Source organism: Gambusia affinis, linkage group LG01 (genome assembly GCF_019740435.1).
Source record: "Gambusia affinis linkage group LG01, SWU_Gaff_1.0, whole genome shotgun sequence".
In the NCBI taxonomy this organism is placed as follows: domain Eukaryota; kingdom Metazoa; phylum Chordata; class Actinopteri; order Cyprinodontiformes; family Poeciliidae; genus Gambusia; species Gambusia affinis.
The window spans coordinates 11,553,982-11,581,802 of record NC_057868.1 but is presented as its reverse complement, the minus strand read 5'-3'; the positions used below and the strand labels follow the sequence as shown (position 1 = coordinate 11,581,802).

At 38.1% G+C, this 27,821-nt stretch overlaps 3 protein-coding genes across 8 annotated transcripts; all 3 read right to left on the bottom strand.

Annotated features, from left to right (window-relative positions):
- Positions 1–43: 43 nt before the first annotated feature.
- nsun5 (NOP2/Sun RNA methyltransferase 5) lies at positions 44–2,931 on the bottom strand. The gene is made up of 4 exons (XM_044132295.1): positions 1,751–2,931; positions 1,455–1,662; positions 581–745; positions 44–285 (listed from the first exon to the last, which is right to left on the bottom strand). Exons 1-4 carry the CDS (start codon positions 2,664–2,666, stop codon positions 96–98), a joined length of 1,479 nt encoding a protein of 492 aa, XP_043988230.1. The 5' UTR covers positions 2,667–2,931; the 3' UTR covers positions 44–95.
- Positions 2,932–3,586: 655 nt separating this feature from the next.
- On the bottom strand, positions 3,587–11,117 carry mybl2a (v-myb avian myeloblastosis viral oncogene homolog-like 2a). The gene is made up of 12 exons (XM_044132220.1): positions 10,723–11,117; positions 9,810–9,912; positions 9,647–9,718; positions 9,448–9,540; positions 8,762–8,982; positions 8,541–8,661; positions 8,355–8,411; positions 7,990–8,240; positions 7,195–7,897; positions 5,975–6,217; positions 5,173–5,373; positions 3,587–5,015 (listed from the first exon to the last, which is right to left on the bottom strand). The coding sequence occupies exons 2-12, from the start codon at positions 9,909–9,911 to the stop codon at positions 4,404–4,406; spliced, it is 2,676 nt and encodes an 891-aa protein (XP_043988155.1). The 5' UTR covers position 9,912; positions 10,723–11,117; the 3' UTR covers positions 3,587–4,403.
- Positions 11,118–12,488: 1,371 nt separating this feature from the next.
- Positions 12,489–27,372, bottom strand: sgk2a (serum/glucocorticoid regulated kinase 2a). Of its 6 annotated transcripts, XM_044132280.1 has the most exons (15): positions 26,755–26,795; positions 23,190–23,273; positions 23,038–23,091; positions 22,086–22,147; positions 20,898–20,955; positions 19,177–19,260; positions 17,280–17,411; positions 16,700–16,812; positions 16,580–16,616; positions 16,409–16,495; positions 16,110–16,205; positions 15,629–15,784; positions 15,273–15,362; positions 13,539–13,690; positions 12,489–13,443 (listed from the first exon to the last, which is right to left on the bottom strand). In XM_044132280.1, exons 3-15 carry the CDS (start codon positions 23,050–23,052, stop codon positions 13,416–13,418), a joined length of 1,110 nt encoding a protein of 369 aa, XP_043988215.1. In that variant the 5' UTR covers positions 23,053–23,091; positions 23,190–23,273; positions 26,755–26,795; the 3' UTR covers positions 12,489–13,415. The 6 variants fall into 6 exon arrangements, with proteins under 6 accessions (XP_043988215.1, XP_043988198.1, XP_043988189.1 ...); XM_044132263.1 differs by lacking the exon at positions 23,190–23,273 and having other exon boundaries at positions 23,038–23,089; positions 26,755–27,372; XM_044132254.1 differs by lacking the exon at positions 26,755–26,795 and having other exon boundaries at positions 23,038–23,089; positions 23,189–26,735.
- Between the last annotated feature and the right edge of the window lie 449 nt (positions 27,373–27,821).

Below are 27,821 nucleotides of genomic sequence, written 5' to 3'. Positions count from 1 at the left end.
CAAACATTTTAAAGCATTAAATAACGAGTCAAAGAGCAATAACTTGAGTAAGAAATTATCTTTACTTCACATTTACACAAAATTTACTTCAAATGTCAATCTGCTTTGGCTGCTTTCTTCTTCTTCCGTTTTCTTTTTCTCCTCCTTTTCTTGTTGGATGAATCATTGATTTCTCCCACTGCAGATGTCAGCATCTCCTCTGCATCCGAGCAGTCAGAGTTTTCCTCTGTAGCATCAGGTATTTTTGCATCAGAAGAGGGAGCAGGAGGAACACTCTCAGCCTCACTGTGACAGGAAGAACATCAAGTCAGGTTGTACGATTATCTTAAAGAGATGCCAGCTTATGAACCAAAGAAAAAAGAAAGTCTTGAAGAAGGGAAAAAAAACATAATATTATGGCGAAATTTAAATATTGAAAAGCAAATAAATGAATCAGACGCCAGCAAATCTGTGATAATTTTCCACAATTCATTTGTGGCTATTACCAGACTAATGAAAGGAAAGTTATGAAGAAAAACACATTTTTTCTCAAAGACTTTTTTTTTTTAGAGTTCCTAAAAGCTTAATGTGTAATATTCACCTTACTGGAACTGCAGGTTTCTCCTTTATGCCCCTAGCATCACTAACTTTTTCCAGTAGGGCCACAAAAAAGCCATGCGTGAGAGTCTTGGTGGTACTGGCCCTTAAACACTGCGAGAGCGGCTCCTGTCCTCGTTCAGGCCACTGAGCCAGCAGCGGCACCAACCTGGAGAGAAAACACAAAAGCTGTTTTGTAAGGTTTAGCCCCAAATCCTTTATAGATTTATTTGCTTACACAAAATACCAGATTCCATGTAGAATGGTATCAGTGTACCAGATCCAGGAATAACTGTATTTGTTTCTGTGCAAGTCTCCTATACAACTTAAACAGCAGCCTGTGGCTTATTGTTGCAATCACCCTCTCTAGAGTAAGTTACCGTAAAAAAGAAAAATAATAAAATAATCCCACAATAAACATGCTAAACATTATTTGGAATCGAACTTGGGTGTATCCTCAGGGTCTAAAAAAGGCCATATGCTGAAAAAACCCCCAACATAATCAGAACAGGAGTTAGGGTTAACGAAAACTATATAAAAATCTATACATTTTGCATTCAAGATACAAAAGAAATATGCAAATATGTTCTACCCCGAACTCCTCGAGTCATATTTTAGCTTCACCTGGTTCAAACTCTGTAAAAAAAAAAAATCTTTTATTAAAACCCTTTCACGTCCAACTTTTAATCAGTTAATACAATTCTCTCTTTTAAATCCACTTAAAATGACTGTTGTGACCTGCTTACTTATTCCTTGAGGACTTTTAACAAAGAAGATGCATAAATTAAAGGAAAAATGTCAATACAAAGTAAGCAATGTTGTGGGGGAAAAAAAGCCCATTAAAAGGTGTTGATGGCTCGAGAAGAGGGTGAAAGTACCTGAAGTTGGGGTTCTGCTGCAGACAGGCGGCGACGACTTCCTCATTCTCCTGGCTGTGGATGGAGCAGGTGGAGTAGACCAGGCGCTTCAGGCGGGGGAACCTGAGGCTGTGATTCAGGCAGCGCAGCTGGAAGGAGGCCAGCGCCGCCAGGCGAGCCTTTTCCTCCTCCTGGTCGGCAGGAGAGCCGTCCCGCAGACACACCATACCTGGACACCACAGAGAAACGTTTTGGTTTGCATCGGTCAAGTTAGGATTTCGCCACATAATCGCTTCTACACAGAGATATCTGGGTACCTGAACCGCTGCAGGATGGATCCAGCAGGATGTACTCTACATCTTTATACTGTGGATCATCAGGGTCCACTGTTAGGAAGTCCCGATTGGCCAGCTGGTGACAGCTGACCCCCGCTCTGAGTAGCAGAGTGGACATGGTGCTCAACCGCTTCCCATCCAGGTCAAATGCAAACAGCCTTCCTCTGTTCTTCATGATGGCTGCCAGGTGGCTGGTTTTGTTGCCAGGGGCAGCACAGGAATCGATGACGTGGCTGCCCGGCGGGGGGTGGAGCAGATAAGCTGGAAGGCAGCTGGCTTTGTCCTGCAGGATGATGTGACCTGCTTTGTACAGAAAGTGGTCATGGAAGTCTGTGTTAGGGGGGAACACCAGGACCTCTGGGAGGTGCAGGTCCATCACAAACTCCTTATTCTTCAGGGTTAAGTTATCGAGTCTCACAGCCTGACCCAGGTAGGAGAAGCCCTCCCTCTTCAGGTAGTCCACAACATCCCCCACGGTGGTCTTCAGTGTGTTCACACGCACATACCTGGGCAGGTGGTCCGCGGGGCTCCCAGCAGGGAGGAGGTCTTCGTTCCTGCTGACCTTCCTCCTCACCTTCATGCGGGCCAGCTCCGCCTGCAGGCGGGGCCGGTGCTTCATCATATTGGCCTTCCAGGTGCCGCCGCACTTCAGGCCCCTGCCAATCAGCAGGTCGTACAACAGCACCTTGGCCAGGGGCATCTTCAGCTTGGTGAGCTTCAGCAGCTTGGTGGACTCGATGATCTCCTGCAGAACGGAGGAAAACTTCTGCGCCTCGCAAACCAGCGCGAAGAGCTGCTTGATGTTCGGAAACTTGCTGTCGTAAACCAGAGTCTTCAGGGCGCCCTGCTTCCGCTCGGCTTTCTCTAGGATCTCTGCGGCGGTCACGTACAGAGCCATAATGGTGAAAGACCCTGTTACCAACACGCTGCACTACTTTGAGAACCTTTTAACAAGCTGTTGCTTATTATTAATTATTATTATTACAAACTTGTCGCCTGGTTGTTCCTTCCTCTTTGCTTCTATGCCGCTGATATTAGGAGAAAACTGGTTTATTTTGCTCATGAGCTCGCAGCGAGCTCCTCCATGTTTTCACCACGCGAGGGGAAGGATCTTGACTCCGGAAGTAAAATGTGACGCATTGTTTCTGTGCGACGTCACGCCACGCACAACCAATCACAGATGGCAGCTGAAAAGAATTTACTCTAAATAGAAGTTGATTTAAAGCTGTTGTGTTAACTTTCGTAAAACAAAAAAAAAAAAAACTGATTATCTGTCATATTGTCACGACACGGTGACTGTTTTAAAAACACATATATATATATATATTTTTTTTATTTTTTTTAAAACAGTCACCGTGTCGTGACAATATGACAGATAATCTGTGAAAAAATCTCCTTGAGCTACTAGTGCTGTCCGAAGAAATGCACCGAGACCAAAATCAATCAGAGCCAATAGGAGTGCATGCATGATTGACAGCTGTAAGACCCTCCTCCTGGTTCTGATTGGTTGTTTCTAATTAGCATTGGGAGAAGGCGAGGAACTCGATTTTTTTCATATTATTTCTCATTCCATATTGTCACTGCGGTAAGTTTAAACTAATATGTACAAAAATATCTGTTTATTTCTGCAGCTACATGTTGTAGCTTTAAAGGTAAATTATTATACGTTTATAGCGTTGATGGTTTATAGTTGACCAAAACTCCAAACTGGAATATTACACTGGGAGGTATTGCAAATATATATTTCTACTACAGAAATGTTACATTATTGCCTTGTTATGGACAGCCACTGTAGAATTGGAGTTTTTACACAGTAAAAGTTATTGCCAAACAGAAACTTTATTTAACATTGCTTTATTTCCTACAAATACATTATCACACATTTTCATATAGACAAGGTCACTTTGCTGCTTGTTTACACACAATGATTAAATGTCATTAAATTTGCAAACATTGCAGTCAGCTTGCATGACCGCTGAACTTAATATAAAAACTATAAACAATAAAATTCTAATATTACCCAGACTGCTTTACAAAGGCTTGTACACATTTATTACAAAAATCTGGAGTTTGCATACAGGCTACATCAACATTTCATAAATGATGGCAGGGAAGTATAAGCCAAAGATGTAAACATGAAAATATGAAACAGTAATGCATATCAGATATATTTTTCAAAGTTCTTCCATGCCTAATATGTTTATTTTATTACATCCATCCATGTCTTTCTATTTGCAACACAGTCACTCCTATTTATTTGTCGCATTCAGAAAGAGCAGTAACATGTTTCCTTTGTGTTTTCTAAAGAAAAACAGAAACTATTTAATCTAAACTGAATCTAAAATCTAAATTTAATCTGATTCTTACAGTGGTTTCTAGTCTGCATATTCTCAGGTTGGAAATCTAAAACCATATTTCAGATATAAATGGTGCTACTGAAAAGTATTTTATGTGCACCAAAACTACATACAGACCTGAACAATGAATACTTGCAATAAAAAAATAAGCTATTAATATTTCATTGATAATAACTTTACAGTAACTGAACACATCTGCAGAATTCAAGCACATTTGATGTCTGCTTACTGCAATGTGGCAACTTTGGTGGTTTCTGGTGTTGACATCTGAGCAAGCATCACTTCATCTTTGCCGGTTTGGGAACTCCACTGACCCGACTGGCCGTCCTGACCTTCACAGAGTTCTTGTACAGCAGCAGCCTCTCAGTGGTGTGAGATGGGAGGCGGTTCCGCTTGGCCCTAACGATGCAGGTTGCCATTGGATACAGCCGGTCGAAGCCCCCGGAGGAGGCGGGAGCAGCCAGCAGTTTCTTAGCAATATCCTGCAGCTGGGGGAACTGAGAGGCCGACTTCCAGTACGCAAGACTGGAGCCGCTTTCACAAATGGGTTCAGACAAATACACGTCGAGCTCGGAAATCTTCATAGTCTTTGCTGGAGGCTGCAGGTAGCTGAAGATGGCCTTGCGCTTGAGGTCGTTTTCATTGACTCCATCGCAGCTCTCATTAGAGCTGCCAGCAGATGCCTCTGTTTTAACGTCAGCATGGCTTCCTTCTGCTCCGTCTTGCTTCTTCATTGGCTGAGAACGGGTCTGGTCCTTGGTTTCCGTCACAGGAACAGGTGCTGATGCAGTCTTGTTTTCTAATAATGAAGCTAAGATTCTGTGAGCCTCTGACTTTGAAGGAGGAGTTAGGAACCCTGTTTGGGTTTTAGCAGCGTCGTCAGAAAATGGCTGAAACAATGAAGAAGATGAAGCTGGTGTGACTTTGTTGTGTTAAAGGTACTACTGGAATTCACCAAAGTGCCTTTTAATACATCATGCATTCATCCTAAGTCACCAAAAAGCAAATTATATAACGTCTGCTGGGTTGCATGGACATAATGAGTACCTGTAGTTTCATTCTGGGGTCGAGCACAGTAGCGAGTATAATCTCCTTCTGGTGAATCACAGACTGGAAATATCCGTGAAGGCTCGTCCGCAGGGCCTTGCAGAAGTGATTGTAGTTGGTCACTCTGTTTTCCAGCTTCTTATCCAGGCCAATGAGGGAGGGGATAATGAAAGGCATGGTCACTCCGTTTCCTTGAAGAACCTGAGTTTAACAAGGATGGGAAAAATGTTAATGTTCTGCATTTGGATTTTACGTGCTAGACCAACACAAAGTTTACAGCCATACCGCTAAAAATCCAGAGCAACCAATTATGTTCAGCAGTCGCCTGATTGGTATTTACTAAACAAAAACATTAATGGCATGGTCAAAACATGTTGAGCACATTGACTGGGTAATTAACTCTTTATTATATTGCTGCTAGAAGAATTTTGTTCAATTCACCAGACATCCACCTGTTTGACACAAAGGATGAGTGAAATTCTGTTTCTCTTTAATTAATGTTTCAGTAATGTATTAATTTATTTAACATTTTTGGAAAGGAAGCCAGCATAACTTAAAGAAAGAGCATTCTCCTCTGGACAAATGCTGGCAGGATTTGCAATAAAAAGATTGGGCAATAATTACCATATGCTTCTACCTGAGATTCAAAATGTTAGGACATACAAAGTTTTGCTGTAAGAGAGAATTTTGTAAAAAAAAAAAAAAAAAAAAAGAAAGTAAACAATGTTTTCTTTTCCATCTCTTCACAAATACCTACTTGCACATTGTTACTAAGTAGAAAACAAACAAACAAAAAGCTTACCTGCAAAGCCTCTTCAAAAGGCTGTAAGAGTCCCAGAATATCAACCACTTGCTCCCTCTTCACCATGATCAGAGGTGGGGCGGTCGAGGCGTTGGTGGCCTCTATGCGGGCCTGGGCCAGGATTGTCATGATGATACTCCACGTCGTCTCATGCACCATACGCCGCAACGATAACATCATAGAGTTCCAGCGACAGTTGGTGGAGGAAGGACATAGCGACACGTTGCCCTCCTTCAATAAAAGCTGGGGGGGAGAAAAAAAGCAAAGTAGCAGATTTGCTTTTGTAAAAGAGGTTGAGCTAAAAATAAAAGACTTGCCAAAAATTCAAGCTGAGGGGAAAATAACCTGTCATAATGTTTTGAGTGCTTTGTGGATTGATAAAAACTCTTCACAAAAAACCCCCCCAACAATCAGACTCTTCTAAACTCTGGACAGCTCTTTCCAGGCACTTTAAATGAATATGCAGGTCCTGACCGCTGATTACTACTTTCAGCGAGGGCTGCTATTGATTATTTTAGTAATCAATTATTCTACTGATTAATCAAATCAAAGAAATGGGCACATTCTGATGATTTTTTTTATTTAACCACTTAAGCCTTTATTACACATTAAAAGATGCAAATATACATATAAATTTCCTTTTTAAATATGAAAATAAACATCTTATTGCCTAAAATGACATAGCATTAAACATAGCAATAACATAGCATTCCATTAATTGTACGCTTGATCATTTGTAGCAAAGGATGCATGTGCCGCTAAATAAATATTTCTAACAACATGTGAAAAGCTCACCCCTTTCTGCTTCAATTACATCAATACAGTGCATGGCTGATCTCTTGATTATCTTTGAATTTGCCAATTAATAAGTAGGTTTTTTTAAGGTGCTTAATATGAGATTTTTATTTACAGAATTTGAACCAGGTGAAGCTACAACTGTACCACCTAAGGAGTTTCGAGTAGAAGATGTTTATAGATGGGATTTTGTTTTATCCTAAATGCAAAATATATTTTTTGTGCAGTTATGGGTAATTACCACTCTGAGGTTGATGTTCTTTTGAGTCTGTATTCTCAATTATTTGATTACTAAATCAAAATTAACTGTTTCCGCCCTGCTTCAGGTGTAATTGTCCAAACATGAATGTATCAGTTAAACTTGCAGTTGCATTAAATACATAAAAAAATATATCTAAAAAATGTAATCCATGTAGCTCTCCTACCTCGCTCCAACAGGCACTGCTCCTGAAGTAAGCAACCACATTGTGGATCTGTGACAGCAGATTCTCCACCACTCTGGAGTTTTTCAGGGCGTCCCGGATCACGGCCTGCAAAGATCTGGCAACGCACGTGTTCCTGGTCCCGATCTGCAGCTTTGAAAACGGGGCCTCTGACTCAGACATCTTCTCTGACAGAAAGGCCAGGATGTCATCTCCATCTGGCTCTCGCCGGTTCGAGGAGCACACAATCTTGCAGTCACAAAACAAATTATTTCCAGCTAGGGTTTCTTTGGCCTGGTTGGCAAGGACGTAGCCGATGTGGCGAGGGAAGATGCCGTAGCTCAGCAGAACGCCCTCGAGCTCGCTGGCCACCGCCATGCTGAGGTTTGTGTGGTTGAGGTGGCGGAAGGCGACGACTGGACGACGAATTTGCCAAGACTCGCTAATGTAGTGGAGTTGGACAACAAGGATAGGATCCTCCGCTTGTTTCGACTGGTCCCCTGCCCACAGGTCACAGGTCACATGTATGGTACTTTCACTGTTCTTGGTTTTGGCGAGGGAAAGCTTGAGGTCACGGATGAGCTGCGGCTTGATGGTTCTTTCTACGTCCTCGTAGAGCTGAAGGCCAATGATGCGCTGGGAGAGTTTGTTGTATTCAGGGCAGATGGTGCCCATTAATGACCTGAAGCCTGCACCTTCAACAAAACTACGGACACAAGACAGAAAGTGTTTCTTTTCCTCAAAGAAATGTATAGATCTGATTTAATCCAACATTGGGTCATCAGCAGATGGACTTACCTGAGTGGCAGCATGTCTTCAGCAATCATCCTCAGTGCCGCCTCGATAAACTTCTTCTGGTCCACCTGCGTGGCTGAAAGAGCGACAACAGAGCTGGGACTGGAGCTGGAAATGCGGGACAGAGAAGGACAGGGGGAGGACACGTCTCTTCTTGGAGCTGAAGTGGGTTGAGTTTGAACAGCTGCCTTTGGTTTCACTTTGTCAGACTCCTGCTGCTTCGCAACATCCGAGTTCTCTGTTCCCGTTTTGATCTGTACACAGGAGACAATAGTAAAACAAACTGTATGTTTTTAACACACAAAACCTTTCACTGTGTAAACAGAACTTATGAGTCTTGACATAAAGATGTTTGAAATAAAGCTTACCACTAGTTCAGGCGTCACTGGATCAGCGTCTATTACAACGTCACATTTGAAGTCCACCTAGGGCACAACACACATCACAAATGAAGAATCAAGAAGCTTTTTCGCAATCACAAACAATATTTTTATTATGAGCGGAAATGAACATGAATAGCTCTGTGAAGCATTTGCTGATTTAAAATGCTTTACCTCTCCGTCCGTAAAATGCTGAATGTCAATGGAAATTGTTTCAGATACTCCTTTGTAAAAGCCCATCTCGGCTTTGCGTCTGATGGTGCCGTTCCAATGATTCTTGATAGAGTTTTCAGATCTGTTTGTAAACATAAATTAGCTTCTGAGTCTGCATTCGCAAAATGCAAACATTAATACTAAATTTGAAGCCATTAACCAGTGTCAACTAAGTGACTCGCCTTCCAGGGAGCAGCTTGGAGATCTCAGCCCACCGGTTACCCAGAATGCAGTGGGCTTTGTAGATGATGAGGTCTTCTTCTGCAGACCAGATACCCTTTGTAATTAGTGGGTCGAGGTGGTTAACCCAGCGTTCCCGACACTGTTTCCCCTGCCTGCCGTTTAGATGCTTGGCAATCGTCGTCCAGTTTTTAGTACCATACTTATCCACCAGCTCCAATATCTGCATGACATGAGCAAAAGAAAATTTAAAAAAAGCAGGAGCAAAATTAAATCAGTGTAGGTTTAAATATAGAATGGTAGATAGAATTAGAATCTGTACACACAGACTGCAAGTCAAACATTCTAGACCAAATCTGTCCCGTTCCAAATTATAGTGATCTGCATTTTTACTGTTCTGTTTCACGGTCCGTTTGCATTTTCCACAAGAAATAAAGAATGAAGCCCGACAGAAAGATAACTGTTGTGTTTTTACATTCAACTTCAATATGAATCTGTCTGAAATAACTGATAAAGGATTGATAAACTAAACTAAAATGTGTAATTAGAAGGCTTTTAAACATGGGTTAAGAACATGAACTTAATTTATGTTTCTAGAAGAGAAATCCAATCCATCTTTTTGGTGTGAAAGCTCAAGAACCTCATTACTATTTCCAGTTTGTAACAAATTTCATGTTCACTTTCCCACCTTTTCATCTTCCTCTTTAGACCAAGGTCCCTTCACTAATTCAGGATCCAGATGTTTATTCCAGCGAAGAATACACTGTAGTTCTGTTCGACCCTGTCAGGAAATATCAGGAAATATTATGGAGTTTGCAACATGACTGAACCTGGCTGACATTAAGATTTTTGTTTTACTCTCTGATTTTGCTTCTAGGTGCACATACTGGTAAAAAACTAGCAATGGTTTTCCAGTCCTTTTTTCCAAAGTTAGTGACAAGGATTTTGAGGTTTTCATCCTGCATATCAGAAAGAAGGCATTTAATACACATTATCTCACAGAGCGGAGAATAAAAGTGACGTTTCCACCAACAAGATATTTTTACTTACCTCTTCTTGGGTCCATTTTATCTTACACTCAACGTCATTCTTCTTTTCCACTCTATCCAGACTAGTAACAAAAGACGACTTATTGTCACCCTCTTCTTCCATTCTGCAAACATTTAGAATCAATAAAATAAACAATGTGTCTAAGATAAAATATCTTAGAATGAACAATATGCTGTGGGTGATATAAGGAACATATGCTTTATAAAGTAAAGCTTTATGAGCTACCTTGTTGCCAGAGCAATTTGGCAACTTATTTCAGCTAGTTTTCGAGCAGCTATTAATTAGCTAAGTAGCAAAGATTATATTCGGTAAAACGACTTCGAGATAGAAAAGACAACAAATGCAAATATGCGCCAAAGACTACACTGCATGATCTATCAAATAAAACCTCTAGTGAATAATAATTACAAACGAAAAACACTTATGTCCCAACTTTGTTGTATTATTCGGCTGGAAAGAGATACTAACACATTGGTAACGACGTTCATTAGTTAGCTGAGAAACTTGAGCACCCCAAGCGGCGCAAGTCCAATACTGCAATTAGCCTCAGCGCTACTAGTTTCATGAGCGAAAATTGAGCGTTTAGGATAATTTAGTTTAGACTTTTAAATGAAATTTGCATACACGATTGTAGAGCGCAAGCAGCGTTATTTCCACGTCTATAAAGACTACAACGGCATTTAACATACATAGCTTTCTACTGTGACACAAAAGAGCTCCGCCGTTTTCATTGGACGTGCCGTGGTGGGAGAAAACCACAACACTCACGCCACTGGACAAAACAAGGCAACAGTTACTCCAGTTTCCAATGTACAGGCTAAAAAGTCATAACAATGTATCTGAAAACACGGCTACCTAGATATTTAGCTCTAAAATAGCGTATATCAACATAAACTACTGTTTTCACACTTACCCGCGGGACGTTTCCCCTGTCTCTGTGTGTGGAGCTTGCTGTTACTTTAGCTGCAGTTCAGAGGCAGCTTGAAATGTTATACGCAGATACGGAGCAAATTCTTAGAGAAAATACGGAACAACCCAGCTATGCATGGCAAGTGGGAACTTTGCCAGATAACTGAAAGACAGAAGAATTGAGTCGCAACCTGAAAAGAGTGAAGATTTACCCGCGAGTGAAAAACGAAGGTCTGTTCAAGAGCACAGCTGCTGCACAGCTAACACAAGCTCCGGAAACTACCCACGTGACCAACAGCTTGAACCCATGCTAGCGGCTGGCTTATGGGGTGTTCTGAATGTTAGAGATTTCACTGTGAAATAACTTAAAGAAAAAATTTAATAAGGGAAAGTTTTCATTTAAAAGTGTTCTAAATGTAGCATAGTGTTTTGTAGTTATAGAACAACATTTTAACTGAATTATCTTTCTCTATTTACTACAGGGTTTAATTTCTATTAAAAGCTACACATCGAACAGCTAAGCTAGCTCACTACACCTGAATTTAGCAGTAAGCTTTTTCAGTTAAAAGTGGAAGGACAGAAATTTATTTCTTTTTTTTCTAACAAAAGAAAGAAACAAAAACATTATCCAATACATTATAATTGATAATGAATTCCTATTATTTAATTAGTGTTTGTATCTCGTTATAACAAAATGTAATGCTCTTTAGTTATAGGCTTATTAACAGTCCAACATGTCCTCACCTTCATTATTTGCCAAAAGTTATGTTTTCACCTAAAGCATCTTTTGGGGAAAAAAAGAGATGGTGTTTATTTACTTATTTATTTCTCCAAAATCACTTATGGCAAAAATAACTTAAGCCATTACTTAAGGAAGGTGACAATATGATAATTTAGTTAGTATAATTTCACTGCCCCCTGCCTGCAGTTCAGATGCGCAGCACTTCATATTTAGTATATACATATACTGAACCAATTCGGGTTATTTTTATACTTGACCACATGCAAAATGTCTACGTGAATTAAGTATGCAATGCAATGTTCTGTAGTGCGACTTTAAAAAGTAAAATTGTATCAGCTGCCATCCAAATCTAGCTGCCCGCTGGTCCAAAATGCTGTACGGCAAATGAATTGGGGAAAACCACTGGTACTGTCATGATTTCTTATTCTCATCAGCAAAAAATATAAACATTTACCATTTTCAAATAGTTTTATTGTTGTATAATCCATCCAAAGTATATAGAAGCTATACCAAGTGGCCAGTGGTCCTTCAATGATAATAAAAATCTACAAAGCTACAGTCACATAGTGGCTACTTTTTATGTTTCTCCTGATTAAAGCAAGCTGTAAATCTTGACTTTATATTGAGAGTATACTTCATACGGTGATTTTTGGGTAGCATTACATCCTGGTAATGGTACACAAAAATGTTCATGTTTAAAGGCTTGCTTATGATTTAGGACTAACGACAACTTAAGGCCAAAAAATATTAACGTATTGGGTTACTTTTAAAATAATATTGGATTTCTTTTATTGTCTTGTCGTCAACACCAACTAAGTGCTGCTGGAAATGTGGCCCATTTGTTTATAATGTTGGCTTGTCTTTTTACAACTATAGCTAAGGAAGAACCAATTTGGCACACAGATTTAAATATCATAGCAACAATTGTGCTTTGTGACTACTTAGCCATTTAAAGGACGTAATAAAAGAGATATGTAGTTACTTCACCAAGAGCATGTGAGTTGACAGAAAAACTTCTGACATGTGAATTTAAATACATATTTTTATTTTACATGTACAAACAAAACAATTTATTTCACTAGGAATTATACTTTAGATCCAAACCCCAGCACCAATTATCACTAAAATAGTTATGGGAGAAGCACTTCATATGTGTTTACACTGCTACATCAATTTTAACACATTGCACAATTATTTTTTCAAAGCAGTTACTGTACATTTACAGTATTCAGGAGTTACAATACTTAAATATAAAAACCAGCTTTAATATTATTACTACAGTGTAGGTGACTGTTACATCAAGTGTGTTTTTGCTTGCACATTAATGTAGACATTCAAGCCTGTGAACATAACTGTCTATTTTTGTTCATAAATATATTTGTGATTATTATAGAAAAGAAGCACATTTACAATTGCTTCATTAACCTCACCAAACTAATTTCTTTCCAATAAAAGTTCACATCTTTGTTTTATAAAGTAATTAGCGAAAAGTCTGGAAACAGACTTCAGAAGACTGGTGCTGTGCATAAGTTAACCTTTGTTCCACTGTGCAATTAACCCGTTCATCTGTAAATAAAAATCAAATAATTTACAAAAATATGAAAAAGTAGATTAAAAAAAACCCACTTAGCCCACCAATCACACCAGAAATGAGATTTAAATTATACAAGCAAGAGTTGAGTTTACTGTGGCTTTTGATTTTCAGATATTTCTTGTCTTATATGATTATTTCTTATTTTTGTCTTTGTCCGTTCAGTTTCTGTACATACTTAAGGAAATGCAGTGCTTCACTTTTTACCATAACATCTAAATATATATATAAAAAAACCAACTAATCTTTGGTCTACATACGGCCTCAAGTATTCCTATATGCTTCTTCATATGAAATGAACAAGGGAACATTTCCTGTGCGGTTCCTCTGAGCATCTCCATTTCCTGCATGCTCCACCTCTGAGCTATGCCAGCTGGGATTCTGTTACATCCCTGAGATGGAAACACAGAACAGCGATCGTCCCCTTTCTTTGACAGAACATATCATTTCACTGGTTTTTCTGACAGTTTGAACCTTTTGGTCTCACAGGAAACTATCCTCTGTGCCGACAAAGGAGAACCCATTGAAAGCGTTGTTGGAGCTGGTGCTGGCGTTAAACTCCGGGGTCCGACTCACCGAGCTGGGAACCATTTCCCTGGTGAACTCTGGATCAATGTGTTGGGTGTCAGCCGGGCCTCTCTGGAAGACAGTTTGATTGTATCTGATTATTATTTGCTTGATTTCCTTCAATTTTCATTTTATTATAACAGATGCAACCAAAGGCACTTTTTGGTTTAAGAAACAAATGTCAAAACAAGCCAGGCCCTTTGAAAATACACCAGTAAAATCTGTCATAAATTTAAAGAATAACTCAATTAATACTTGTCTAAATCAAATAAAGAAAATGTAATCATCCAAATTTACAAAGTGTTTGATTTAAATCCTGTGCTTTGTCATAAATGACATAAAACACAAGCTACACAAGGCAAACTTTCTTTTTTATACTGAGTAAAACATAATTTTGCCATTACTAGCTGGTAGAATTTATGCCATTATAAACTGGTTTTATTGTTCTCCATTTTTCCATTTTAAAACAAGAATAAACCTAACTTTTCTGGACAGTCTAACATATACATCATTCTGTGTTACTAATGTCAAATTACATAATTAATAATTGAAAATATGAACAGTTGTTGAAAATTAAACAAATGTTATTATTAACTAATAAATCACTCATAGATCTTTAGTCTGACAACATAATTTTAGCTGAAGGATTTCTAAGAGCAACATATCATGTTCTAATTGAAATAAATTCAAAAACTGAATAAAAAAGCGGTCCTTGTTTTGTCTGGATGTCAGGACTCTGGGTTTTTGGGCCCTTCATAGTGTTTCTAGTTAGGTTTATTCTTTAGTTAGGCTCTGGTTTTCTTGTATGTCTGAGTCTATGTCGAGCTTCTTTAGTGATTACAATTTATTTTATTTAAGCCTTCTAGTTTCCCCTGTAGTGTTTCTAGATCTTATTTTGTCACTTTAGGTTCATTTAGTCTCTCTTTAGTAGTTCTAGTTAGGTTATTTCTTTGTTCAGATCTTCTAGTTTCTCTAGCTCTACATCCCCCAGTTCTTATGATTGATAGATCAGCCGTCTTTCTGTTTAGGTTTGTTTATGTTTTACACTCATGTCTTTTTGTCTTCTAGTTTATCAGGATTTCTTTAGTATTAGTGTTTCTTTTATTTTAGAGGTATTTTCAGCTTCCTGGTGTTTCCTCTCTGCTTTTCCCCAGTATATCTCCATAGCTTCCCTGTGCCACCTTCTCCCCAGCCCTCAATTAGCTCCTGTGCCAACTACTCACACCTGCAACCAGTTATCTCATCTCTTTAGGTCCATTGTTCCATTTACTACCTCTCAGTATTTAATCTCCTCTATCCCAGTCACAACTTGCCAGTCTGTCTCGTCACCCTGATCGTTACTACCCAGGTTTCCTGTCACTGGATTATTTGTTGTTCCCTCATGTTTCCAGTTTGTTTTGTTTTTGGATTTTCTTGTACCCCTGGATTTTGGATTTTTTTGTTGGTTGATTTTCTTCATTAAAACATCCACTTATTTCTAACGTCTACGTCCTGCTGCGTTTGGGTCCACCGCCACACCATGACACTGGGAAGGGTTTCAACCATCAACAGATGGATAAAACATGATGGAACAGTGGTGAACCTTCCCAAGTCAGCCTACTAAAATTACTCCAGGAACACATAAACAATAGCAGTTTTACAGAACATAACTTACCACATTGGGGTTGTAAGGAGGAGTGATCCTCTTGTGATACAGGTCGTCCCAGTTGATTGGAGCAAAGAAGGGATGGTTCTTTATTTCTAACTGCAAAAAAACCCAAATGACAACAATGAAAAGTTATTTGTTCACATTTTTTGGTGGAACTCATTGCCTTGGCAAAATTTATCGGATACTCCACTAGGAGCATTTTTGGAGTCATTTAATATTTTTTTTCTCCAAAGGAGCTGCTCCAGCTATGTCAGCTCTACTTCTGCTGGTCCTCAATTAACAAAATATTGAACATAACTCTTTTTACAAAATCAAGACATATTTATTGCCTGGAGGTTTTTTTAGGACAAACACACACTTACAAAGTCAGCAATCGCTCCGAGTCGTCTGTGTGGGTCTTTCTGCAGAAGACCAACCAGCAGAGAGCAGACGACCTCAGACTTCCCCGGAGGGAGCGGCAGCGTCTTGTGGAGAATCCCATCGTACATTTCACCAACATCCCGGCTGTAGAAAGGAGGCTAAAATGGAGTGAGAGCTTCTATTAATATAATACATAATATTGAGGGTACAGAAGCTAAAGATGCGTGAGCCACAGCAAAAGAAACCTTTTCTTCTGTACTGATCACAGAAATAATCAAAAGTACGAAGGATACTTGAATAAATCAAAAGTGAGTGCTACCACAAAGGATACAATTCAAACTTTATTTTTCTGTAAATCTTCTACCAGATGTTCAAAACACACCATGATGCAGGTAATAGGAGTTTGACACTATGGTCAAATAGATATGGTACAAACAAACAAAAAAGTAAATGTTTGGATCAGCCACTCATAAACACACGTACCAGGCTATAGATCATCTCATAGAGAACGGCTCCCAGACACCACCAGTCCACTGTCCTGTCGTATGGTTCCTTACGCAGAATTTCCGGTGCCAAGTACTTCAGAGAAAGAGAAGAAATTCATGAACAAGTAGAGGTGATCATAAAAGGAAGGAAGAAAAATCGTGCTGCTTCTGACATTACACAAGCTTCAGTCAAAACAACAACAAAAACTTGTTCTAAAAAGGAGTATGTCAACTTCTTTGGTACACGTAGTCCTACAATGTGAAATTATTATAGCTTTTCATGTTCTTGCCACTCACCTCTGGGGTGCCACAGAAAGTGGAGGTGGTTCCTTCTGGCTCAACGCCTTCTTTGCACAGCCCGAAGTCCGTCAGCACCACATGACCCTGCAGAGAAGAGGCACATGCAATCCCGAACTACACTGAATATAACAGTCAAATGAAATGAGCAAGGATCCGTTAGTGGCTTACCTGAGAGTCTAAAAGGATATTCTCTGGTTTTAAGTCTCTGTCAAATACAAGAGCCAAAGCCGTGGTTATCAGTCAGTTGCATTTCAAGGCGACTAAGCTAATACGTCCAGCATCTCTGACCTGTAGACAATGTTAAGAGAGTGGAGGTAGCCGATAGCGCTTGCCACTTCGGCAGCGTAGAACCTCGCCCTCGGCTCCGAGAAACACCTCTCCCTCTGGAGGTGGAAGAAGAGCTGCAGAGGAAGATTAAATGTTTATTATATAGTAAAAAAAAAAGCGGTAGGTGGAGCAGGAAGTGGTGCGGGATTACAAATGTGACGAGGAAAGGGAGAGGAATGGTAAAGAAATTTGGGAGTAACAGAGAGAGAAGCCTTGAAACAAAAAATGGGGCAACACTTAACGGAAAAAACACCTGATATGACTGTAACATTTCCAACATAAGTGAAGATTTTGTTAAAAATGGTATTTGAATATAATAATTGAACATAAATTGAAAACAATGAGGAAAAGAAAGAAAATGGCTGGGGTCATATTGAGTGACAATATGAAATTTTCATAAAAGCAGAATATTGATGGTTCTCTGCATGAGAATCAATTATCATTTTAAAAAATATAGATTAATTTTAGGACCTTGCTAAATCAGTCTCTACCTGAGTTCATCTAAGTTCAGTTTTGTTGTATTTGGCCGTCAAACATGTACCTCCCCTCCGTTTACATAGTCAAGCACAAAGTAGAGTTTTTCTGCGGTCTGAAAGGAGTAGTGGAGCCGGACCAGAAACGGGTGTTTCAGGCTCTTCAGCAGCACGTTCCTCTCTGCCATGATGTTCTTTTGCTAAAAGAGGAAAAAACAAAATGACTGACCTCTTCTGTCACAGTGAAAGAACTTCAGTGTCTGCGAAAGCCAGACATTACTTTCACAAAATACACAACAGAGAGAGATAAAATCAGTTTTATCTCTGCTTTTCCCTGCATGACGGCGCGGATGTTTCCAAATGCGACCTGCATCTCATGAGGCCGTTGACCCTTCACGTACTGTATTTAGTTCATGACTCGGCCTCACAGTGTAGCAAAATACAAAGTCATCGGTCTTTTCCTGTTTCCTGCTCATCACCGTGCTGTATACTGTAACTATCACGTCCAAGAACACAGCAAACGGCGTCGTCTAAAGAATGTCTGGGTCCTTCTCTTTCCTGGTCAGATACATTGACCAATGAACGATTAATGGTCATGAACTCCTTGTTTTTCTTCTTTGTTAGTGGCAGACATCAGTCGCTCATGCTGAGCTGGATTCTTCTGGGAGTTGCTTTCCGTTATGAGGAGGCGTTTCCTCCCAACTGTTGCCACATGCTTACTTAGAAAAGCAGATGACTTGATGCAATCAGATGAGCTTTACATGGTTTACTTTCAGCATTATTGGGACTGATTGCATTGTTTTATTAATTTGGCGTGAATCCAAACAAATGATTACATTAGTAGCATGTTGAATGAACTTTGTGATATATTTCTAAACAATTAGACGTAAATTAAATGGTTTTTTTCTTGATATTTTTATATATTTTGTAAAACAAAAAAATGTTTAGTTTTTTTCCCCCAAGTTGATTTATTAATGGAAACATGATCTTCTGGCTAAAGATCTATGAGTGATTTATTAGTTAATGATAACATTTGTTTAATTTTCAACAACTGTTCATATTTTCAATTATTAATGAGGTAATTTGACATTAGTAACACACAATGATGTATATGTTAGAGTGTCCAGAAAAGTTAGGTTTATTTTTGTTTTAAAATGGAAAAATGGAGAACAATAAAACCAGTTTATAATGGCATAAATTCTAGCAGCTAGTAATGGCAAAATTGTGTTTTACTCAGTATAAAAAAGAGAGTTTGCCTTGTGTAGCTTGTGTTTTATGTCATTTATGACAAGGCACAGGATTTAAATAAAACACTTTGTAAATTTGGATGATTACATTTTCTTTATTAGATTTAGATAAAGTTAAGCAAAGACACACGTCTCCAAAAATGTAAGCCCTGAGACAAGCACACAAACACTTCTATTACCAGAAAGACAATGTATCAGTTTAACTAGAGTCAAGCTGAGCTCTCTGAGTGACAAGAGGATCTGGTTCTCTTTACTCGGATATTGTCACCGTGTTGTTCGACAAACACTGAAGTGTCCTGGTTTATTTTCTGTGGGCTGTAAAATGTGTCCTTTGTACGGAACAAGCTGCAGATTAGATTAGAAACAGATCAGATCTTGCCGGGTCAGAACTCTGTTTACTAATAACTCTCACAGATACTCATCCACCCACAGACAGAGATTCCCATCTATGTTTGGTTTCCAAAAGTCCTCAGCATTATTTGCTTTCACTGTTTAAATATCGTTCGTCTACAACAATAGCAAAAAAAATATCTGATTTAATTACAGCTTGACGCTCTATTACGGGATATATTTATTTGAAAAGTGTATGATAACTTGATGTTTGACTTATATAAAGATGCTGTTCCTTTGGGTGTATTTAACGGTTGATTTGTCAGGATCAAGCTCAGTTTTAATAGCCAAACATACCAAGAGAAACATATTCAAATGGCTAAATTACCTCTTTTTTCTTGAGGATGATCTTCTTCTGCAGAACTTTGACTGCGTAGAACTTGTTGTCGGCTTTCAGCTTTGCAAGCAGGACCTGCATGATGGTTGGCTTATTAGTGGTTTGTTTAGTAAACACTTTGCACCTGCATCTCAGCACAATGGTGTCAGGACATTTCATCAAAAGTGTGCACGCAACACAGACAGCTGATCTCTGGGAACGCACAATGCTGAGAAATGTCGGGAGGGTTGATGCAAAGGAAGAAAAAATAAAGTCACTTCTCTTATTTTTTGCGTGATCAAAGAAATTTAAAATTATTAATCGGCTGAAATATTATATGACTAAACAAAAATAGAATAAAATAAAGCAAAATAAAAAAATTAAAATCAAATAATATTAAAAATAAGAGTAAAAACAATTAGTTTTGAAGTGATGAAGCAGTAAAAATGAGTATTAGGATGGAAATGTCAAAAATACAGAGTTGGGTGTTTATTTGTCTGCTCCGTGGTATCAATACGATCTTCTTAACCAGTGACTTCAAAGTGTGTGAAGTTGAAAGATCTGAGCAGAAACAATGCCTAACCCATTTATCATGTTTACTTGAAACTGAGCAAGGGTCCAGAGTGGGTGGAAAATATGATTTGACAGCCACAGGTTGAGTAAAGCATGTTTTAAAGAGTCTAGTAGGGCAAAGAAATTGTAAGTTATTAAAATAATACTTTTTTATTTTTATTTAGATTAAAGCATTTTAGTTTGAAGGTTAAAGAGCTTCGGTGTAGAAATAAATTTGGAAATCTTTCACCTACAGCACAGCAAGCGATTAAACCTCATTAAAGAACAAAATGTGACAAAATGATTAACAAAAAAACAAATAAATAAATTGGGGGTGTAAAATGAGCATCGGAGAACCCCAAATGTGAGAAAAGATAATAGAGGATGAAAAGTTTACTGTTTGAAGGACAGATGGGTCAACATTGGTTCATTTAAAAACTAGTTTCATCAGTGCCTTCTTAAAATTATCATCTCTTTCAGGGCCAGTCGGAGGACAGGCGGTCCTGATAGAAACAGCTGAGATTTAAATCCAGCTGGGATTTTCAGCTAAGAAGAGATAGACCCAAAGTGGAGGTTTCACTGGAATACACCCATGAACCAGAGGGGATGATCGTGGTATTTACTAACTGCAGGAAACTTTCCATTAGCAGGTGATGCCACAGGTAAAGAAGTGCAAAATAGGTTCTGACTGAGTGACATGTGACTAACTTTCCAGTTGTTTTGCACCAACGATTTTATAATCAAAACTTAATGAGCAGTATTTGGCAAAAGGATTGATAAGAAAAAGAAAATTTGAAAAGGTAAATTTCAGCAACAAATTTCAGATCGCTGTATTTCAAGTAGTTAACAAGTGAGGACGCAGGAAGCACACTTTAGTTTTTAAGACTCAAACACTCTGACTGTGGCTTGGATGTCAGTAGTTGGACACAATCTTACAAAATTCATTTCTCTCTCTCTCTGTTTCTTTTATATAAGTAGGTCAGGGTAAAATCTGTGCTCCCTAACAGATCATAAAACTATAAAATGTATTAATTTCTCAGAACAATCAATAATTCCTGCAGCATGGCTTGTATTATGACCAAGAAAACATACCTGAAGGTTTGTGAAGAACAAAAAAAAAATCCCCCAAAAACAACAGATCAGTTTAATAGTGCAGACATAAATAAGTGTTTTAGAGTTACCTTCCCAAAGGTTCCTTTACCAATGACAGCCAGGAAGTCAAAGTCAGTCGGTCTGGCGCTGAAACAACAGGAAGGTCAACTATTAAACGATCTGCATTGCTTTGCACATCAGATTACACAACATACTCCGAGGCTCATAATATGACTATTTCACTAAAGAGAAAACACACGTAAAACTAAAAAAGAAACTTTGTGTCAAACAGTGGTGACTGTCATTCAAAAAGATCCAGTGTGGCTCATTTATGAGGAACAAATGCGTGTGAACTTCTGGAAGCAGATCTGAAGAGAAAAACTTTTTTTTTTTTTACATTATGGGATAAGTTTAGTACCGCAGTAGAGAGGTCATCGAAGAACGGCAATCAGGTTTGATCTTGAAAGTACATGTTTATTGCTCCTTTGAATGTAATGGTATAATGAAATAAAAAGCTCTGATAATATCAGAATAATAATAATAATAATAATAATAATAATAATAATAATAATAATAATAATAATAATAATAATAATAATAATAATAATAATAATAATAATAAAAAGAGTTTATCTGCAGGCGGCTGCCAAAAGTTACCACACCATGTTTTGTCAAAAGTTTCCACAGTGAGACTGAATGCGAGGAGTGGCCAGAAAACAAACGGACAAGCTAAGTAAAGATTCCTGAGGTCATGGAGGTTTAAATGAGTGCAACCAGAGGCTAGTCTCACATTGTTAAATGTTAATCTTGAGAAATAAATACCCACTGCACTGCCTCTCCTCCACAGTTTGTTAAAGATTACATTAAGAAGTCAAAAGGTTGCTGGAAAAACAATATCTTGACTTATGAGGTGGAAGCAGAACTGTTTTGGTAACATGTGACAAACTTTATCTGCAAAACCTAATAAGGTTTGTTTGCAGCATTCTTCTCTTAAAGGTTTGAATTTATTGGGTGGGAAATTAGCACATTAGTCATGAAATGAGACTCTTGCAGAATGCTGCATTGCTGTAAGAGTTATTCTTTCAAAGAGAGGATCAGGTGAGACACTCAAAACAAAGTTTCACACGCTTTGTAATATTGGATCACTTTCACCAAGATCACTTCATCAGTCTTTACTAAGTTTGTTTTAGTTGATCTAGTATTACAATTTCAGTGGGTTAATTTGCAACTTAAAAAAAAAGGGTAACAAATGGTTTAATAAAAGCAGAGTTACTGACTGTGGGTTTGCTGAAGGTCCCAAATTGACATCATCGTGAGGAGAGGAGGGCGTTGACCGCAGCTGGAAATATATAGAGAAAAATACACACAATGCTTGAAATTATCAAAGCAAGTCAACAGATTATAAATAAAAAAAAAAAAGTTTTTGGTTTCTTTTAAGGATTCTACATTACAATGTTAACTGTGCACTTCACAGAAAAGCAAATAATTGTAACCACAACATGTAAACTGTCCATTTCAGATGATCTTAGAAAGGTTTTACATTCACTTTCAAAGCTTTGTTTGATAAGAATAAGAGGAAGAAGAATATTTTTTTCCACCTGTTTGGTTTGGCAAACACCACTGTGCCTTACAGCAGTCAGATGACAAAGAATGAAACTAACACAGACTTGTTTGACCATCTGCGTCTGTCAGATGACTCCAGATGGAAATTTTCTCAAGAGTTAAAGAGCAAAAACAATCTCTTCTGTTCTGTCAAACAATCCTTAAAAACAAAAGTCATCTCACTGAAAGAAGCTTAACAGTCTGACATACTGAACAAATCATACACAAAATAACAGAACCATATATTGATCATGTCATTTCAAGACAAAATCAGCGCAACAAAATGATCTAAAACAAACATAAGTTGTTAGATGCAAACACAAAGAACTCAGTCAACTTATTAATTCAAATATTCAGAACTTTTCAGTCAAATGTTCTCCATCACATGTCTCAATCACTGCTTTTGTGTTTCAGTAGCCACAAGCTAAATAATTAACAACACAGCCGACAGATGATCCAGACCTTAAAAATGTGTGTCCTGAAATAGTTTGGTCTCAAGACATCTTGTTGAACAAAGCGGTTATTCTGAACGCTGATGTCTAAACCGACCTGCAGACATACTTCCAATGTCACATGCTCAAACAGCCTGCTGGTTAAAATAAAAATAAAAGCATTTGGTTAACTCACGCTGCAGTGTGCCATGGCTGATGTGTTCTCAATCCACCTGGAGAATCCAAACCTGTCGGAGGACAGGACGGGTTCAGTCAACAGTCAACATGCCTTCCATCGTTTCTCCCTTCATAAATGTCCTTTCAACTCTAACTTAGATAAACCTTGCCTTTTTTTTCCTCGGCTGTCTGAGTGTGTTTTGTGCGGATGACCAGCTGCTGACTCCTGTGTGACAGCCTAAGGATCCAAACGAGCTGGAAGTTCGTGTTTCCCATGAATGACATGGTGGAAAAACAGGAAGACAATGAGGGACATAGTCTGTATAATGGGTAAGCGTGTCCATTTTGTTGTTGTCCTGAGGATTATCAGGGTTTATGCTGCAATGCTCATTTTCCATTCTGAGCACATAATGTTGAAGATTACATCTTTAGCAATAATAACATTTTAACAATAGTAAAATTATGCAGGGGTTTTTCTGCTATTTGTTTTTTTGTGTGTTTTTATCAGATTGGAAAACAAAAGTTTAAATCGTGACTCCCTTGAGTATTTGCCATAAGTCTGCCAGTTTGTTTCCATTGGTCACCCTTGTATTAACAATAACCTAAAGCTCAAATGTCAGAGGCCATTTTGTGGAGGAAGTCTCTGATGAACCTCTCTCCATGATGTCAAACATTGACATCTTGGAGCTTAGAGTTCAGTGCCAAACAGTGGAAATACGGGATGTGAAGCTGCTGAAAATAAAAAAATCAGTGAAATTCTTCTCTCACTTACAAAAGAGAAAAATTTAGGTGTTTACAAAATATTTCAGGGTACTTTGTAATATCTTTTTGAGCTAAGATGTTTTTAAAACTTTATATCAGATGGGAAGTTGCAAGGGGCAAGTCTGGAAGGAAAGCCTGGCGACTTGAGCAGACAGCCTGACTTATTATCGAGGTTAAGCTCGCTATTCTGCTGTTAAGAGCAAAAATGTATAATGTCCGGCGTGATACACAGGTTTTCTTGAAAAATACTATTGCAAAATTGTGCTTATTATATAAGTATAATGAGCGTGTATAAGCTTACTATACTAAGTATAAGTATATTATTATATACCTTTAGCATTTTCATAATTGACATCATAGACAATACAAAAGAATGAACTGTTGACAAAAAAGTTACAGATTGTTGACTTTTTATCCTTTCAGTATAGCTGATTCAGCAGTAATTACTTCACATTTATATAATTATAATAATAAACCTTTACTGTGTGAAAGAAAACTTATGACAGTTGGTTTGTCGTAAAAAGAAAAGAAAAGTGTAACACTGTTGATCGTCTTTTTGTGTTGTGTAACAAAAAAACACATGATAAAAATGAATTAAATTGAAATGAGATCTCATCCAGACCAGTATGCTCTATTATTTTAATAGATTTAAAGACAGGCACTTTCTGATAAAACTCAAGTTCACTAAGCTTTGAATGCTGGCGTTAATCCAACAATTTTTGAATGAGTTGGAAAACGTACAAAATCTGTCAACGTCACTTTCTTCATTTCTGCTGATTTCAATCTTTACAACTGCAGAGCAAACCTCCCCAGGCGGAGAAGTTTGGTCTTTTGGGAGATTGGTGAAATCCTTCCCTAAGAAAGTGGTCTGAACAGTGCTCTCTTTATGGCTACTGTCTTCAGTGCCGTCTTCTTCAAAACAAAACTTGAGTTTTCGGACTCAACAGTCTCCTTCTGACAGGGAAGATTGGTAAAATCGTTCCTTAGAACAGTACTCTCTTCATGGCTACTGTCTTGAAATGCCGTCTTCAATTCAAAAGTTGAGCTTTCAGACTCAACTGTTGGGAAAGTGTGCTTCCCAGCTGGTGAAGCGTCAAAAAGAAAAGCATCGAAAAGATCGTATGCAGAGACAAAGCTCTCATCCTCAGAGAGAGCAAAGAGAGGTTTTATCATGAAATAAAACCTCTCTTTAAAACGTACACAGAATTTTTTTTCCATTAAAGAAATATGAAAAAATATAAAAATTAAAGGTTAAAAAAAAAACATCAAACACAATGCTTATGCTAAATAAGATGATGAATGCTATTTTCCAAATTGTGAGGATTAAACTACTTCCCTACTGAACACCAACATGTTCAGGAGTTGTTCATGGAAACAGCAGCAGAATCTGCTCTTTCTCCGTCTGAATCTACCAGGGAAGATTGGTAAAATTGTTCCTTAGAACAGTGCTTTCTTCATGGCTACTGTCTTGAAATGTCGTCTTCAATTCAAAAGTTGAGCTTTCAGACTCAACTGTTGGGAAAGTGTGCTTCCCAGCTGGTGAAGCGTCAAAAAGAAAAGCATCGAAAAGATCATATGCAGAGACAAAGCTCTCATCCTCAGAACTACTTCTGTCTGTATCGCTACCAGGAAATAGTTTGTCACAAACTTTCTTCATACTTGTGGTAACCAAATATCCAAGGCCAAAACCCCGGGGTGAATTAATCTATTTTTCAATCTTCATCTTGGAGTAATTGCTGGAAACTCCTGTGAAAAACCACCTAACTTTTCCGGACTGGCAACTGTTAATGACTTTCTTTCTCATTTGTTTATTTAAGGCTTGAAATGTTGGCGAGGTTCTACTGAAGAGATTTCTTGATTTCACAAATTGGGCAAAAGTCAAGCTAGAGTGAAACTAAACAAAGCTGTCCAAAAAGAAAATTCATTTCTATTTTAACAAGTGAGGGATTAACTTTTTCTAATAAGGTTGGCTGGTTGGTTTGGATGGTTGGTTTAAAATGGTTTTCATTTTAACAAATGAAATTGTCTGAAATGTTTTTCTTTCAGTCTATTTACGCAGCCCGATACCAAAATGTCTTTTAGAACCTTAAGCATTTCGGTCTGACAAAAAACCTAAAACAAAAGCAATATTTAAAATATTTTCCAGCACTATAGATATCTATTCACCGATGCCTTTGGTTGCTGCTGAAGCAAAAATAATGAAGGTGGCTCAGGCGAGTGAAGCAAAGTCAAATCTGTTTGGCTCCGTTTCAGGGGCCCCTCATCTGGACATGTGGCGGCCATGTTAAGGAGCAGAATATTCTTAGGGCGTTAATAATTAACTTTGGTGTGGACCTTTGCAACGTTGCAGGTTATGTATCCGGATAAAAAACTGTAACACACTAAAATCAATAAGAAACCTGCGCAAAATATGGTCCATTAGTGCATTTTGTGCACAAAATGCAAATTATGCATATTTGAGCAGTTAAACAACAGCATATATTAAAATAGTGAGACTGACTATTAGCCGCGATAGGAGTTCTTTAATCTTTCAATGATGAGCTGCACTTGGTCAAAACAACTAATCTGTAAATATATATATAAAATAACGGGGAATCTCATTGAAATAAGAAATGAATATCAAGATCAAACTTTGTCTTAAAACATGTAAGTAAGATATGAACCTGCGATTTTATTGCTACATCAGCTTCAAAACAGAATTGTAATAAAATATAATTAAAGGTGTGATAAGACTATCTCAGGTGCATAAAGAGGAAAATGTGTAACAGCTTAAGTTATGTCAAACATTACCAACACAAAAATATATTATTATTTTGAAAACTTGTAGGTAAAAACACAAATAATTAAGAACCATAATGTAAAGTCTCAAGAAAGGGTTTATTGTGTAGTCCCCAAAACAAAACAAACAATTCTTATTAGTCTTACAGGAACTGAATAGACATCTATTATAAAGTGTAGCTTTAAGTTTTCCTACCTGCGGTGCAGCGGAGCAGGTGAGTGTGTTGGCCCTCTGCTCTTCAGCTCAGGAGTCTGGGGAGAGTGAAAGCACAACTCGGGCTGTGGCTCATCTGAGCGTGTCTTTTTGTTTTTTAAAAATAAGGGAAGGTCAGCAGGTCGAGTCCGACGCAGTGAATCATTGATGAAAAGTTACAGAGTTTAGAAAGGGGCGAGGCGAAGTCTTCAGAGAAAACAGATCAACGCTTCCTAAGGCTGCGGATGGTATTTCAAAATAAAAGGACCGCAGCGCCATAGCCCGATTGTCTACAACAACAACAAAATCTAAACAATGATATATGTTTATTTTTAAGGGGGAAAAATCTAATTAAATGAAATCTAAAGTTTAAAGCACTTTGTAAACGTTCTATTATCATAAAACAAACTTATGTAGCTATTTAACTGTTTTTAAAATGATCCAAATTTACGCATTAAGTAGTTTTGAAATAGCTAAATTTAATCTATAAAAAATGCCCAAAACACTGTTTTCGTGCTGACGAAAGCTGTATTAATTCCAGCAAAGACTGAGCTACTTTTAAAGAATGTAAAATTGACATTATTAATAAGGTTGCATCTTGAGACAACACATATCGATTCCAGATGTTCTTTAGTATTCTCGGTATATTTACATTTTTGACTCTGAAAGAAATAATAAAAATATTTATAAAATACAATTTTATATCTATTTTTTAATTTTATAATTTTTTTTAATCTTCTTGAATTTTAATGTTCCAGGAAACCATGACAGACTTAATCTCTGATATCTGCAAGTTGAAAATAACAACTTGAAGGGGGAACAGTTTCTTGTCTTTTAAGCGGGTACATATTAAAAGGTCATCAATGAAATAAAGTCACACTCTAGGATGAAAATCTACGTATTTATCTTGGAGCCTTCTGTTTGGCCCTCTTCCTGTGTGAAGCGCCTGGCACACCGGCCAACACCGTTCGGTCTGGCTGGTTTATCAGCACCGTCCTGGCTGCCGCTGTGGAACAAAACGATAAGCGGTGAAGACCAAAAGGGCGTGTAAGGAGTTGTCACCAACCACA